The sequence below is a fragment of the Ascaphus truei genome, chromosome 4 (genome assembly GCF_040206685.1).
Source record: "Ascaphus truei isolate aAscTru1 chromosome 4, aAscTru1.hap1, whole genome shotgun sequence".
Lineage (NCBI taxonomy): Eukaryota > Metazoa > Chordata > Amphibia > Anura > Ascaphidae > Ascaphus > Ascaphus truei.
This window is the reverse complement of record NC_134486.1, coordinates 238,345,013-238,360,580: the sequence shown is the minus strand read 5'-3', so window position 1 is coordinate 238,360,580 and position 15,568 is coordinate 238,345,013. Positions and strand designations below refer to the sequence as shown.

General features: G+C 42.3%; 1 protein-coding gene and 1 long non-coding RNA gene across 3 annotated transcripts in view; one reads left to right on the top strand and one right to left on the bottom strand.

The window, feature by feature from the left end:
- The window catches only part of CNST (consortin, connexin sorting protein), a 117,727-nt gene that overhangs the window by 80,000 nt on the left and 22,159 nt on the right, over positions 1 to 15,568 (top strand). For both annotated transcript variants that reach the window (XM_075597071.1, XM_075597072.1), the window contains one exon: positions 9,662 to 10,512. In XM_075597071.1, the coding sequence (XP_075453186.1) occupies positions 9,662 to 10,512 (851 nt within the window). The remainder of the gene's footprint in view (positions 1 to 9,661; positions 10,513 to 15,568) is intronic.
- Positions 4,587 to 10,367, bottom strand: LOC142493298 (uncharacterized). Its single transcript, XR_012801068.1, has 3 exons — positions 9,737 to 10,367; positions 7,187 to 7,370; positions 4,587 to 4,838 (listed from the first exon to the last, which is right to left on the bottom strand). It is a non-coding gene; the product is annotated as an uncharacterized LOC142493298 (long non-coding RNA).

Here is a 15,568-nt window from a genome sequence, read left to right as displayed (position 1 = left end):
AATTGGACAATTGACTCAAAAGCTGTTTCATGGACAGGTGTGGGCTATTCTTTCTTATTTCATCATTAATTAAGCAGGTAAAAGGTCTGGAGTTGATTCCAGGTGTGGCATTCACATTTGGAATCTGTTGTGAACCCACAACATGCGGTCAAAGGAGCTCTCAATGCAAGTGAAACAGGGCACCCTTAGACTGCAAAAAAAAAAGAAAATCCATCAGAGAGATAGCAGGAACATTAGGAGTGGCCAAATGAACAGTTTGGCACATTCTGAGGAAAACAAGAACGCACTGGTGAGCTCTGCAACACAAAAAGGCCTGGGTGTCCACGGAAGACAACAGTGGTGGATGATCGTAGGATCCTTTCCATGGTAAAGAAAAGAACCCTTCACAACATCCAGCCAAGTGAACAACACTCTCCAGGAGGTAGGCATATCATTATCCAAGTCTTCCATAAAGAGAAGACTTCACGAGAGCAAATACAGAGGGTTCACCACAAGGTGCAAACCATTCATAAGCCTCAAGAATAGAAAGGCCAGATTAGACTTTGCCAAACAATATCTAAAAAAGCCAGCCCAGTTCTGGAACGGCATTCTTTGGATAGGTGAAACTAAGATCAACCTGTACCAGAATGATGAGAAGAAAAAAGTATGGAGAAGGCTTGGAACGGCTCATGATCCGAAGCATACCACATCTGTAAAACACGGTGGAGGCAGTGTGATGGCATGGGCAAGCATGGCTTACAATGGCACTGGGTCACTAGTGTTTATTGATGATGTGACAGAATACAGAAGCAGCCGGATGAATTCTGAAGTGTATAGGGATCTATTATCTGCTCAGATTCAGACAAATTCAGCAAAGTTGATTGGATGGCGCTTCACTTTACAGATGGATAATTACCCAAAACATACTGCGTAAGCAACCCAGAAGTTTTTTAAGCAAAGAAGTGGAATATTCTGTGATGACCGAGTCAATCACCTGATCTCAACCCGATCGAGCATGCATTTCACTTGCTGAAGACAAAACTTAAGGCAGAAAGACCCACGAACAAACAACAACTGAAGACAGCTGCAGTAAATGCCTGGCAAAGCATCACAAAGGAGGAAACCCAGCGTTTAGTGATGTCCATGCGTTCCAGACTTCAAGCAGTCATTGCCTGCAAAGGATTCTCGACAAAGTATTAAAAATGGACATTTTCTTTATGATTGTGTTAATTTATCCAATTACATTTGAGCCCCTAAAATAACGATATTTTTGTTCAACCCCTTGAATTAAAGCTGAAAGTCTGCACTTCTATTGCATCTCGGTTGTTTCATTTCAAATCCATTGTGGTGGCGTACAGAGCCAAAATTATGAAAATTGTGTCAGTGTCCAATTAATTCCGGACCTAACTGTACATACGAGACGGCAATTCCTTTAAATACTGCATTGTTCTTTCATGGATAGCAACAGTGACAAATGCTAGGTGTCATCTTTACCAATATTAGTTGCCTTGCATATTGTTTTATCTTTATCCTTTATCTATTGTCTCACTGACACACAAGCATTAAAGCTGCCCAACCCCCTCCACCCCCCTCCTTTGTACAATTTTGTTTGAACCACACTTTTTTACATAACGCTATTTTCTGTCTGCGGACCCCCTGGGTTTTTTTAGATACCGCTAAAGGTAACACATTATAGTTACGGGAGAAACAAAATGGCGCTCTGAATCTTCTGCATCGCATGGGCCAATAGAAAGTCGCAACGTAATTCATCGCAGCTTCCGATTGGCTCACGTGATGCTGTTAATTTAAATATCAGGAAGCTACCATAACCGGTAATTATCTTGGAGGGGTGGGCCTTAAAGTTATAAAAGATTAAAAGTATAGGATGGACAGAATATAGAATGGAAAGAGAAGAAGTGTTAGATGCCAGACAAGTTGTGGTACGTTAATTAAATGCCTGTTTCCAGAGAGGGGCCTCTTGGACCATATGAGAGAGTTCCCAGGAGCAGGAGCAGCATGGCTAAAATCTCAGGGCCAAAGGAAGTTTGGGAACTGTTGGCAGTCATTCACTCTTCCCATTATCTTTATTGTCTCTCTGATAAAGACTGGGTGGTCTAAGGGTAGAGAAAACACTTGTCTGAGAAACATATCCATTGAGAGGCCCCTTGGAAACTCAGTTTGTAAACCATTTGCCCCACAAATGAAAGCGGCCAAATCTTTGCATTAGCATGGTTAGATACTGTATGTTTAGGGAAGTAAATTACAGTAGACGTTACATCAGGGGCTACTGCAATATATGGACTACTACAGGGGTTCCTTTAACTGTGATCCACAGACCACTGGTTAAAACTGAAGCGCCTGATCCACATAAACCCCTCAAAATCCATCTGTCTCCTACAATCCGTGGTAGCACATTGGAGTCATTCCCACGCACTCTGCCTGGCAGAGGCAATGGAGAATGCACGTTCTAGTTTAACTGATTGAGGGTGTTTTATTTTTAGCATTGTGTTTATAGAGCCTTCTAAAAAGCAAAATGGTGTTACGGGGAAAGCTGTTTATACTATAAACAGATACCGGATGATCTGATTGATGTTAAAGCAAACCGAGTTGCTGGCTCAGACCTCTATGGAAAGTCAAGCAGCCGTGTTCATTGCATGGTATTTTTAACCTGTCCGATGGAAATTTGTGCATGTTTTCTGGCAGCGAGCTCAGTTATCGCATTGTATGTGGCCTCTGACTTAATCAAACATGGGTCAGGTTCCCGGACATGCAACACTAGAAAATGTCATTGCTCATCCTGGGTCAATTGTGGCTAAATGTTCCAGATGCCAATAACAGATGTGCAAACCTCCTAATCTGCATATTATTGCCTGCCTAGAAAAACGTTCGCTTATACCAACCAGCACAAGGAGGCTTTAGTGCACTCTCAAAAGCACGTAGCCATAATTATGAAGCCAGTTAAAAACCTAAGCCATTTTGTTGGAAAACAATACAAATCAATCTGTACAGAATTTTACATAATGCAAACAGATGGGTGTCTTTACCGACGGACCCACAATCGCTACCCTAGAATCTGTGTCATGTTTAATAACCATTTGATACATTTGACAGGGGTTTCAAAGTTAATTCCAGCTCAGTTCTGGTGGATTAGATCAGTGGTTCTCAGCCTTTTTGCATCTTTCGCCCCATCAACCATTTTCTCAAAAAACTATGGTCCCACCATGATAAAAGCAAATCCTCACTTTTTAAAAGGCGTATATTTTTTTACTTTTACATGCACTTTAGTATTATATTAAACATTCATAGATATATTTGAGGACATTAAAAATGTCTCCCTTTATACCTCTCTTCCTCTTCTCTCTCTTCCCCTCTCTCCCTCTTCTCTCTCTTCCCCTCTCTTCCTCTCAAACACACACACCATCAATCTTACCTTGGGGTGAGAAAGTCTCCTCAATGCTGTGCTGGTCCAAGGACTCCGCAGCACCCTCCTCAGGTCGGGCGGAAGTTAGTTTCGGCATCGCCAGGAGGAGGGAGAGCATTGCAGTGGCTGCTGCGGCTAGGGAACTACTGGGACCGGCCTGCAGTACAGGCCCACCGGGGCAAGGCCGAACGCACGATAGGCCAATCTGACCCTGGTTTGACCTTGACGGCATTTGCAAAACACTGTTTTAAGTGATACTTGACAAAAGGGAGAGGTGAAAATAGATGGGAAAACTGGAGTACAGTGGGGCCTATATATTAACACATTTTTCAAACGTTTGTCGCGTGAAAAATGACGGTGCTTAAGTCATACAAACCTTCATAAAATGTGCATCGTACGTATGGAGCTCGTTATGTGACTTCATGCAAATGATGCATAGTTTGTAATTAATTATTTTATTTTTTTTATTTCGCAAAAGAAAATATCACTTGTGAGCACATTCACAAGCCTCAGACAGGTCTGCAACCCTGCCTTTCACCGTTATTTTTTATCATGCAGTGCTTCCACTGCAGCAAGGGATTCTGGGAAATCACATTCAAATGATTTGCATTGGTAAATATAAATTATTATTATTATTATTTTCAATAGCCATACGGTGCAAATAATATATAATTAAACATCCGTTGTTACATACCAAATTAATTCTGTGCTAACTATTAACTGTCTCTTTAGCGTTTCGACAATTTTTCCCCACTTCGAATTGATGATAAATATTTATTTTTTAGCACATACCATTTACATCTGTACGACAAGCACGCAGTCCATTTATTTGCACCAAAACGAAACAAAATCCTTTTTGACGCAGATGGAGAAATGTGAGGTTAGCACACAAGCACAATTGAAATAGCTTTTCACATGCACCAGTTTTGCACTAAAAAAAAAAAAAGAAGCTGTTTGCTTAGTACATGTTTTTTAGTACATCAGCCCCTTTGCACACCATTAACACCTGTGCACCACATATCTCCCCACCTGGTTCCTTATGTGTCTACATGGGCTGTTATCACAGGTAATATTGCTTCAAGAAACATTATGCTTCAGGGACAGCCCCATAGCTGAATGAATGTTTTTTTAAATAACTTAAATAAATTTTAGTTTTCTAGCTTTTTAAAACATGAAATTGACACAGTAGCACAGTACTGTACACATTACAATTCATCCATTTTATTGCATACGAAGAAACAGAATCCATGAAATTCAAATAAAACATCCGCGATAAGCGCGGGTGCCTGGGACGATTGGCCGCGTTCATGCTGCGTGGGGAACAGCAGAGAACTCAAAAACGGCGCCGTGATGTGTTTGAATAACGCCCGCTGCATCAGTATCATGCCACCTCTCCCTCCTTTGTATTTAATCAGTTTCCTTAGAAAGATTCAGTGACCTGTAAAGTAAAAAAAAAAATATTTGCTTCCAAAGTTAAAAAAAAAAAAAAAAAATACAGATTTATTTTTGTTTGTGCACCTCTAATCTTATGCGGAAATGATATCTTTGACTAATGACGGCAGCATAATAAGCTTACACGCGTGGATCAACAATTTAGCTATGTACATAACCGCTTCTAAAACTCCTATCACAATAGAAAATGGGTAAAGTCGGTGAAAACCCTCTGAAGCCTTTGGTTACTATGGAGGCATTTAGGGCTATATGTACTAAGCAGTTTTCTGCTATAAGACACCTTACAGAGCTCGAAGACCCCTTACAGCCCGCTCAAGTCAAAGCGCTGTAAGGGATTTTCCAGCACTGGAAGGTGACTTCTGACAGAAGACTGCTTAGTCCTTGTCTATTATTAATGGTGTTCAGCACCTACATTCTGCCTATTAAACCTACCACTGCCATTAGTTCACTTAGGTCCTCGGAGAGACAATGTGCTGCAAGCTCCTCTGGCAATAAAAGGGATGTGCAGGAACATAGGCAATTGTGCCCCTCTTCATTGCTTGGGATGTAACCTTTGCTATTGGCAATGCTGCCATGATGTATTGTGTTAGTGTGCAAAGTACGATCAGAGAACACTATGGAAAATCTGTGACTGGGGGGTAGTGAAACAGACAGGAAGCCTAATACTAAAACTTGCCTTCTTGCTATCGTAACAAAAGTAACGTTCGTAACTTCCTCTCCTACCAAGTTTTGGGTAACACATCAGTTTTTTTGCCCTTCCTTCTAGTGAGCACCTCATTTCTTGTCACTCCTATGAGATCACGACTTGCTTGATCCCATCACTTTCCCCCTGTAACTGTTTTCCCTTTGCTAATGCCATGACTACACTTGATATGAACTCCGCGGTGGCAGCTGGTGTTTTCTTCCTAATCCTAAAAAGATCAACATTAATCACGCAGCCTTCATGCTCCGAGCTCTGTGTGCTAGAGGCTCTGGTTTCTGCCAAGTGGGGGAGCAGTATGTAATTTAGGAGACCGGTAGCTAGGATAGATTACAAGATTACATTGGCCAGTTTGTCTATGTATGCTACGTATTGGAAAGCAAATTGTGAGGGTTTTACTGTAATAACCTTTCTTCTGCAGAGAGGCTGGTAGCATGCTGTGTTGCTAGCCACTCTGGCAGTGGATACGTTCTATTGGCTCAGTGATCAGCAAGTGACAGTGGGGCTTATTCAGTACAGTGCAATAGTGCCAATCGGGCATTACCGCACGGAAACTCTTCACTCGAGTCAATAGGACTTTCCGTGTGGTAATGCCGATTCGGCACCAGTGGGACATATTCTATAGTGAGCGGCATGATGGACGATGAGGAGCACTCATCTAAAGAAGGGACACACATTGCTTTGATGTTTGGAGTATGTTTTAATGTCCCATTTGGGCCTCTCTTCATGCAGTTGATATTTGCATGTTTAAATGTAAGATTAAATTTGATTTAGCCAAAAGTGCCAATATATTCTTCAAATATTCATGCATTTTTCTTTTACATTACAAATTATACATTACTCTTGCAACATCATTTAGGCACCTTTTATGGACTTCTCAAAACATGTAACCGCAGGGTACAAATATTATAGAGACTATGAATAGGTTTATTTCAAATGAATACAGTATTAACCAAAATATGTTTGGTTTTTGTAATCACACACACTATTTCTGCTGGCTAGCGCTGTCGACTATTTGCCAACAGTGTCATTTATTAAAATGGGACATAAACAGTTTTTGTTAATGTTTATTCTTTTCTGTTATCACATACAGTATACTAATTTTTTTTTTTTTTAACATGCAGAAATCTATGTGTATATATAAATGATGATCATAACTTGTATTGTCAGTTGCATTATGTGGAGTACACATGCTGAATCTGTTGATTCAACATTATATTGATTTTATACTATTATTTTATTTCTCTTGAAGTCTCTGCTTCATGTAACATTTCTCAGACTGTGATGCATATATTTCACATTTGTCGTGCAATCGTGTCCTTTTTGGTTTGGTGCTTGTACAAGGCTTTTCTCCAAAGCACAGCAACAGGTATTATTTGTAGGGGCCCTCACACTGTGTATGCAAAAGTGAAGCCATTTTGTACACCACAAAGGTTTGTTGCTCTCTACATTTTCAAACCCCATCGGAGATGCAGGCGCCTGAAACACTGATTCCTCCTTTCCCAGCAGTATAATAGATACAAGCTTTAGAATCTCTGCAATCTCTACTACAGGGAGGCTGAGGCAGTGAGGAGCTTGGCCCAGTTAATAAATGTCTTCTGTAAAAAAACATGCAAATTTAGAAAAAAAAATACATCATCTGTCCAGATGGCCCAGGGATTGTTATGAGGTCTTCTTTCGGATAATCGCTCGGCTATCATATTAAGCCAGTTTTCAGATGGTAATATAGCAATATTTTGTATTTGTACAAATGACTTTGTTGAGCAAGTTAATCCTTTCGACGTCCGACTATTCATAATAACACATCTTCCAATTCTCCTGTAAACGGCAAAAATAGTATTTAAGTAGGTTTCTGACAAATTGCATATATATATATATGTATATGTATATATATATGTATATATATGTATATATATATATATATATAAAACATAATACTGAGTTAAGTTATGGTGAGTAAAAAAAGTGACAAAAACCCTCCACAGGAAAGCAAATATGCAAATATAGCTGTATGCTCATCTGCATGTCTTAGGCAGGTCTGCAACCCCGCCTTTCCCCTTTATCACCCAGCATACAGCACTTCCACTGCAGCAAGGGATTCTGGGAAATGACATGCAAATGAGCACACAGTGTCACTTTTTGCCTCAATAACCATTTTTAACATGGTTCCCTATAGGCTTAAGCTTGCTGCATGGTCACAGCTTTGAGCACAGCCAGGGTTAAGGTGCATACCCAGAAAACCACCCACAGACAGCTGTTTCGACCTTGATGGGTCTCATCAGTGTGGGGTTGATTTTACTGGGAATGCAAGAGAGGCTATGGGATAGGCTAAACCATAATACTGAGTTAAGTTATGGTGAGTAAAAAAAGTGACAAAAACCCTCCACAGGAAAGCAAATATGCAAATATGCACCTTAACCCTGGCTGTATTTGATGTATTCTGGTGAAGATTGTCAGAGTAATATTGTGCTTTTGCGTGCCTTGTTTGCCTTGTGCACATGTTCCGCAGGCATCTGTAGTGATTGAGATCCTTGGTAGTGCCAGTTACTTTGTGGCTTTTCCACAAGGCATCCCTGAAATGGTCGAGTGCTATAAGGTCAGTTGTAACCCATGGAAGGTGGGCCCCCTGGACTCTTTAACACCTCCTATTGTGCTGGCCTTTTTGCAGGTTGTCTTTCAGGGCTTCCTTCACTGCGTTTTTACATAATATCTATTGGTCACCATTAACGATAGGCTGGTCAGCAAGATGCTCAATGTGCCCTAAGAAAAACATGGCCCCTACAACATTGCAATCAATACTACCTCAATCCATGTGCCTCCAGGACCATGCCTTCATGAGACCCATACTGTATGATTGAAGGGGGTCAGTTGGCACCAGCCAATCGATAACAAGAGTATCATATTGACATTCTTGGTATTGCTCCGTGGCAGCCTTAGGCCGCGCCTATAGTGCCGTCGATGGCGACACGACGGGTGACATCGCCACAGACGAAGGTTATTTCGCCAGGTGGGCAGGTTTCCGGCCATTTGATTGGTTGAAGAGCCGTCACATGAGGCGACAGCCCTTGAAAAATCAAATTTTGCCGGCTACCAGTTTTCGTGACGTCGCTCCGTCGCTCCGTCGCATTGTCGCTGTCGGGCTTACTATAAGCGCACGCGGCGGCAATGCATTTGTTTTCGGGCGACGTAGTGTCGCCGGCACTATAAGCGCGGCCTTATTATCCAGTATTAATACCAAGCTTCATTAGCAATAGAACTGGGTATCTCCCAGAGGTGGGACTGAGGGAGGGTGATTCCCTGGGAGACCTCTCGATACAGAATCTCAAGAGAAGAGAATGAGCAGCATGGATTGCTGCTTTAAACCATGTATTGTCTCCTGCCCCAATGGGAATGGCTGCTTTTGAAGATCTAGACAAAGTTAGAATGCTAGAGAGGTTGTAACGGGACTGACCACTTTCTCGTCATTTTATTGCCATTGCCATGTATGTTGCAATGTATAATGTGAGATTGCATCTTTAAAAAAAAAAAAGGTAATAAATAAGAATATATGCTAAGTTGACAGTGAGCCAGTATTGTTATGCTTGTTCCATTTAATCTGACCTTTGCTCTGGACCTCTCTACATCTTTTGGCAGCCTTATTGATTTCCAATGGCTTGTATACTCTGCATGTAATGAGGAAACTGCTTTAATTGATACTGAAAGCCGGGTAGCAATAAGCAGAGTGGGAGGGGGGGGGGGGGGGGGTAGCATTATTATCTTCACTGTTTATAAGTAAGGTAAAACACATGCTCTTAAAAACGTTCTGTTTCTTCTCACGTCGTGTGTCATTGCTAACTAATAGCACGTTGCCTCACACATCTGTACTGTATGTGAACAAATGACACGTGGCCCAGGGGAGGGAGGGGGGAGGAGCGACACATTAATTATTAAGTGCCTAATGTCTAATTTTAGCTCGAGTCTAGTCACTCTTAACTGAGACACAATTTACTATAAAGAATGGGGCCTGCCGTGTTATCAAGTCACAACATGTTGTCGTTCTTTATCAGAGCAGCCGCACCGTGTCATTTAAGGAAACACAATACTTAAACTCTTTTCCTGTTAATATTTAGACCGAGAAAGTGGCTCTGGCAGCAAACCAAGAAAAGCCGGGAAACCTGGAGAGGCAGCTATGACAGAGAACTCACCTCCCGATGTCAGAGCAGCACACGATCTTGACAAGGTAACCAGTCGCCCAGCTGTGCTTGTGAGGGACCACATGGAGCAGCAGCAGCTCTGCAGCTTCGGATTGACGCCGGAGGCTCACACCCAGTCTACAGGGACAGTAGGCAGGGCTAATCCTGGCAGCTTTTCTTCTGGGGATGCTGGAAAGAATAACAACCTCCTGCAACCAGAAGCAACACTGCACTGCAAAGATGTGTCAGGAATAGACGCAGCCTCCAAGGATCTGGGGGAAGAGGAGTCAGGGAAGCCAATGGTAGACAAATTGATTTCAGAAGCCACGGATCGCGCCGATTCTGGTTCAGGAGCCCAGGATGATGTTTCTGAAGCGAAAAGTTCTTTGGATCGCAGCAGCCCCATTCAGGCCGCCCTGGAAGAGAACAATGCAGCAGAGCATTGTGAGGATGTAGGAGAGGGTGATGCTAAGGAATCCCCTCCAAGAAAAGCGGACTCCTTTCATGCAAAGGCGGCTCAGGAGGAAGCATGCAAGTCCCCCCAGAGCCTCCCTCAGCAGAAATGCCCACAGGAGACAGGCAGAGAGGTTCAGAGACAAGCGGCCATTGACTTTATAGCAAGTCTCCTGAATGGAGGGGTGAAAGACACTGAGGATTTCCTCACTCATCTGGATTTCCAGGAGGAGACTCTTTCCGAGGAGGAAATGTCGCCCAGCCCGGGGGACACAGTCTTGGGGGATAATTTACTTTCACTGGATGAACTTGCAAAGCGGATAGAGGTAGAAGAGGTAAGCGCTTAGTTTGACAACTAAATAATTGCTTCTATTATGTTTGTAGTTCCAGGTCCTAGTAGCCGTACTGGTCTTTGAGAACTGTACATTTGTTGCAGGTTATGATACTTGCATGTTTTGTGCAGATAACACCATAGCGTGCAGAGGTCATACACCCCCCCAGGGCTCCTATTCCCAGTACACAAGATGAACACACCTGTAAGCTTGTGAAAGCTCATATATAAGGAGCTCTACCATTGGTATACTAAAAGGTATTATAACCTGCAACCAATCTACACTTGTAGATTATTCTTGCAAAAACGTAATAGTTTTTCAACTATTCAGCACTTCACTGCTGGAGGCGTTTGCAGCACTGCTACGGTTAATTCATTTCAACGTTCACGCTGGTTATCTCACGTTCTGATCATTGCATGTTATACATTGGGCAGCAGTTTCCGTGCTGGGGAACTCTTCTTTCCCTTGCTCCTTTTTATCTCAGTACATTGGAGGTTTTATTTTATTTAGATGGCCATCCGTGGCAACTGTTTACATGTATTGTACACTTTTCTTTTTTTTTTTTTTAACTCCCCCACGGGGATGGGGGCTATGTATTGCAGGCATATCTGGCAGCATAGGGGTGTTCATAAAAAGGCTTTGTACATGTAAATACTGTTAGGAATCACGCAGCGCTGCATCCAAGACTCGTTTTATGACATTCCCTTCATGGTGTGGGGAGTGTGATATTACTGCGGTTGGGTTTTCTGGCGCCAGTTTGCAGAATCGAGGACAGGTTGCGCTCTCCGCTCCTCTCACTTTGGCCCATTCAACCTAACGTTAACGTAAAATAATAGGTTAATCTTACCCCTTATCCACTAAAGCAAATAACGTTAACCCAGTGCTACTCCTTAAATAACGTATGGTTGTTGTTTTTCTGGCAATCATATGCCAAAGAGACTTTCCTCCTATCAGCTGTATGCATTAAAGGCCGTTCCTGGGAAATAACATTGGGTTATTTAGGTCATGCCTAAAGGTGGCGTTGGCTCCAGATCCTGAAATATGTGTTTTGTCGGAGAGAGAGGGTGGGAGATACGCCACATTTAGGTAAGACCTGAATTAACGTTGGTTTAATTTGAAGCTAATGGCAGGTAGCACTAATTTTTTCTTGACGTTAACCCTATGCTAATGAGTTAAACAATGGGTACTGTTTTTGCATATAATTAGCTGAGTGGATTTTAGTTAAACTCGGTGAAAATAACATCCGTTACCATTTTAGGTAACCTAGCGGCATTTGCCCTGATTTTAACGGATCACAGTGCATCTGGGCCTTGGTCTTTTCTTGCTGTGTGTAGCTGATGCAGTGTTGCACATACTGTACATGGTTAGTACTGTACATGGCTACAAGCTGTACTTATGGAGACTCGCGCAGAAATGCTCTAATAAGCAGTAATGTTTTGGTGCCCCTGACCATGTTCATCAAGGTAATACTCGGATGAGATTTGAGCTACAGCGGCAACTTGTGAAACAAAGAATTTCTACTTCCTGCATTCCATTGTTGGTAGGGATCTTCATGTTGGGAGGTGGCGGGACCCTGTCACGTTTTTTCCCCTCAAATGCTAGGAAAGACGGTAGCTGTCACTTGACAAATAGAAGTGAAAGCAGCAACATGGTCCCTGTGGACAGTCTGCTTTTGCAGCAGAGAACTGCTCTGACATTGCTTTTATTGACTATGAAAATTGATGCTATTTTAGTTTTTTGAAAACTTTTAAATCAACATACATTTTTATTTAGTGTTTTCCGCTATGTATTAGAACACCTAATCCCGATGCCCACATCTTACCTGTACATATCCAGCCAAAGGAGTAACTGTCACTGCCTTTAATGCAGGCAAACTCTGTTTGAATGTGTCAGGTCTCCTTGTGACCTTGGGCAAACCACCTTCTCTTCCAATGCCATGGGCACCAACATTAGATTGTAAGCTCTTCAGGGCAGGGACCTGTGTTTGCAAATATGCCATATACACTGCTGCGGACAACTGCCAGCACTAAATAACAACAATTATCATTATAAAAAAGCCATGTGAAAATAGAAAAGGGACGAAGTACGTGAACCTCTATTTCTGAGCTAGAAGATGCTACAGCTCTTTGCTTCTGCAGGCCCTGGCGCTGAAAAGAGGAGGGATAAGATTTACTACCTGGCGTATTTGGTAGTGGATTAGCATTTCAGTCCTTGTTTTGCCTCCACCTTGCTGGATGGCTATTGGGAATAAACTGTATTTCTTCTCTATTGGGGCCAAATTATTCAGAACGTACTTAGACTGAGCCACACTATTAACATTAAAAATAATCTCATGCTGTTTACTGGAGTAGAAAGCAATAATTGTATGGTTTTTTTTTTACATAGAATCTGTACTAAACCGGGTAACATTTTCTCCTGAGTGAGTCAGATTTACAATTCCTTCCTCACAGAAGAACACATTCCTTGTTTTAACCCTTTGGCTGCCCAATGGCATCATGAGGTCTTGCACTCCAGGGGCCTGACGACGTGGTGTCTTACCTCATGGGCTTTCAGCTCGCTCTCTGAGGGAGAGCTAAACGCAATCCGGCCTTCAGAGGGCCGCGAGAGGGGTCCTCTTCCGATGCCGTCATCATTCACGCCGCAGCGTTTACGTGATTGCCGTGTGATGGGTGTGACTATTAGTACAGTATCTTGCCCGTTAAGCATATCCTGCTCTATGTATATACAGATAAAATATTAACTATGTACAGTATTTAAAAATGTGATCATGTGACTGGGCATGAAATTCTGTGACAATTTTAATTTATTGGCTGTCAAAGGGGATATTTACAGGTTCTGCCATTCGTTCCATCTGCCTTCTGAGCACCTCCACGGTCCTGTAGAGAATTCCCTACAGTGGGGAGAGGATTATTGCCCATTAGTGAGGGTTTCAGAGCATAGGGGGTTGGCTGCTGTCAAAAAGCAACATTAACCTGCCAGCAATTAGGTTATATTTCAGTTCTCAGGAGCACGTTGGAATCCTGGAAGTACTTAGAGATAGAATCGCTACAGCGTTCAGCATGTGGATCTGCAGTGACGGGAAAGATGATTTCCACACTTATAAATATATTTGGCAGGTTCCACTAGCATAAAAAAGATCATCCGTCAATGCCACATCATTATATTCTCTTTGTTTCAGCATTAGGAATTGTGCTTTTTGTTGAATTGGAAGTATGGCGAGTATCTGCAGAAATGTTATTTAGTTAATTCTGTGATGACTGCGTTTTCTCGTAATGCGTGCTAGGGACCAGTGCAACAGATCAGCACATCTTTCCACATCGGCTCACTGCTCGAGCCATAGCACCTCACCAAATTAACAGCCACGTCCCAAAGGTGGGTGTCCTCATGAAATATGTTTTCCTCGTCCTGTTTGTAAAAATACAATATTTATAAGCAAGACCTGTATATCTGACATCTTATGACAAGAAGCAACATAGTCCTATCATGACACACTCTCACAGGATGTGTTCACTATAACCATCACAATTAGTTGGAGATGTTTTGTGAGACCTGAGGATAGTGAGTCATGTTATTACCCAGAAAGAGAAGCCACGTGTAGCATGGCTAGGCCTTGTGTCTTGTTATGGCAACACCATTATTACAGGTTGTAGGCGACCTAAATGTTAATCTTCAATGCAAAGTGCTTTCTGGCTTCTCTGATAGGGAATGGTCCGATTTGTATTTGCTTTTATCCTTGATCAAATTAACTCCATTATTGCCAAGTCGCCTAAAACAGTGTGTACTGTGAACATTACTATTACTATCACCATAAGGACTGCATGGCATTGACAATAGGCCACAATACATCAATCATATCACCTCTGTCTCAGAACCCTCTAGCAGACTCTGACGTTAGCAGAGACGCTGTGTGGTCACATCACATATATCTATCACTGTGGGAGACGTACTGAAGTAGTCATTCACTGGGGACACGAAATATGCATGTCATGATAATGTCATGAGTTAATAGGTATTTTTTAATCCCTCTGGTGCTTGAGGGGTTAATGAGCTACACTTCTTGTAACAAAATGCTGAGTTTGGAACCGGTCAGGACTGTTTCTTTGAGCTGCTCTGAACTTTAAAGGAACTTACTTGGGGCGGGGGGGGGGGGGGGGGTCCATGTGGATGGCCCACTCAAGGTGTCAATTGTGTTAATCAATGTCTATAGACGGGGTCCCGGGAGATCAGCTTCAAAGTATTCTGTAGAAGAGGTGTGCTCCTGCCAGGGGGGCCTGGAGAAAGAATGTATTTAAGTCTGGGCCAGGTTGTTAAAAGTCAGTTCTCACCAGGGGCATGCTTGGAAGAGCATGGTAGATCTCATCTTCTGAACCAACGCCTCTCTGGGGAAAATCCATAGCATTTGGTAACGTACTGTATAGGATTTTCTGTTTTACCCCGTTTATTTTAAGAAGCTGTTCTGCCTTATATTGTAATTGTATGTTTAGTTGGTAATACCTTTTCTGTAATCCAAGCACTGTATTTTTATATATATTAAAACATTTAACATTTAATATGAAATGCTTTGGGCTCTGAATGAACTGGTGCACGCTCTGGAGAGAATAACTTACTAATTTGGGCACATGGTACTACAACTGATTTTGGTGTGTTAAAGTGCATAGTTTTTCCTATAATAAACAGGGAACTGAGGCCCTGTTGGATATTTTAGTCTAAGATCTTTTATCATATTTGCATCCCCTCAGGTGGTGGCAGTGGATAGTTATGATTTGCAATTGAGTAGGGGTTAATATTAACTCGCTGGTTCCTTGCAGAGGAGAAAGAGGGGTTGGCTAGAGTAGCCGTGTGTATTAACCCTGGTTGCAGATCTAAGTCACGTGCTCACTTGTGTGCTGTTTGTGGCGGTGGTATACTGGGACGGCTTGAGGAGAGATACAACTCATTTGAGGGACCTTTGCGTGGGTGAAGATTGGGGCAGCTTGCGGGTTGTGTATTGATCCTTGATCCTGTATAGAGATATTGTCCATTTGACAGACCTTTGCGGAGGTGAAGAGTGGGTGTGCTT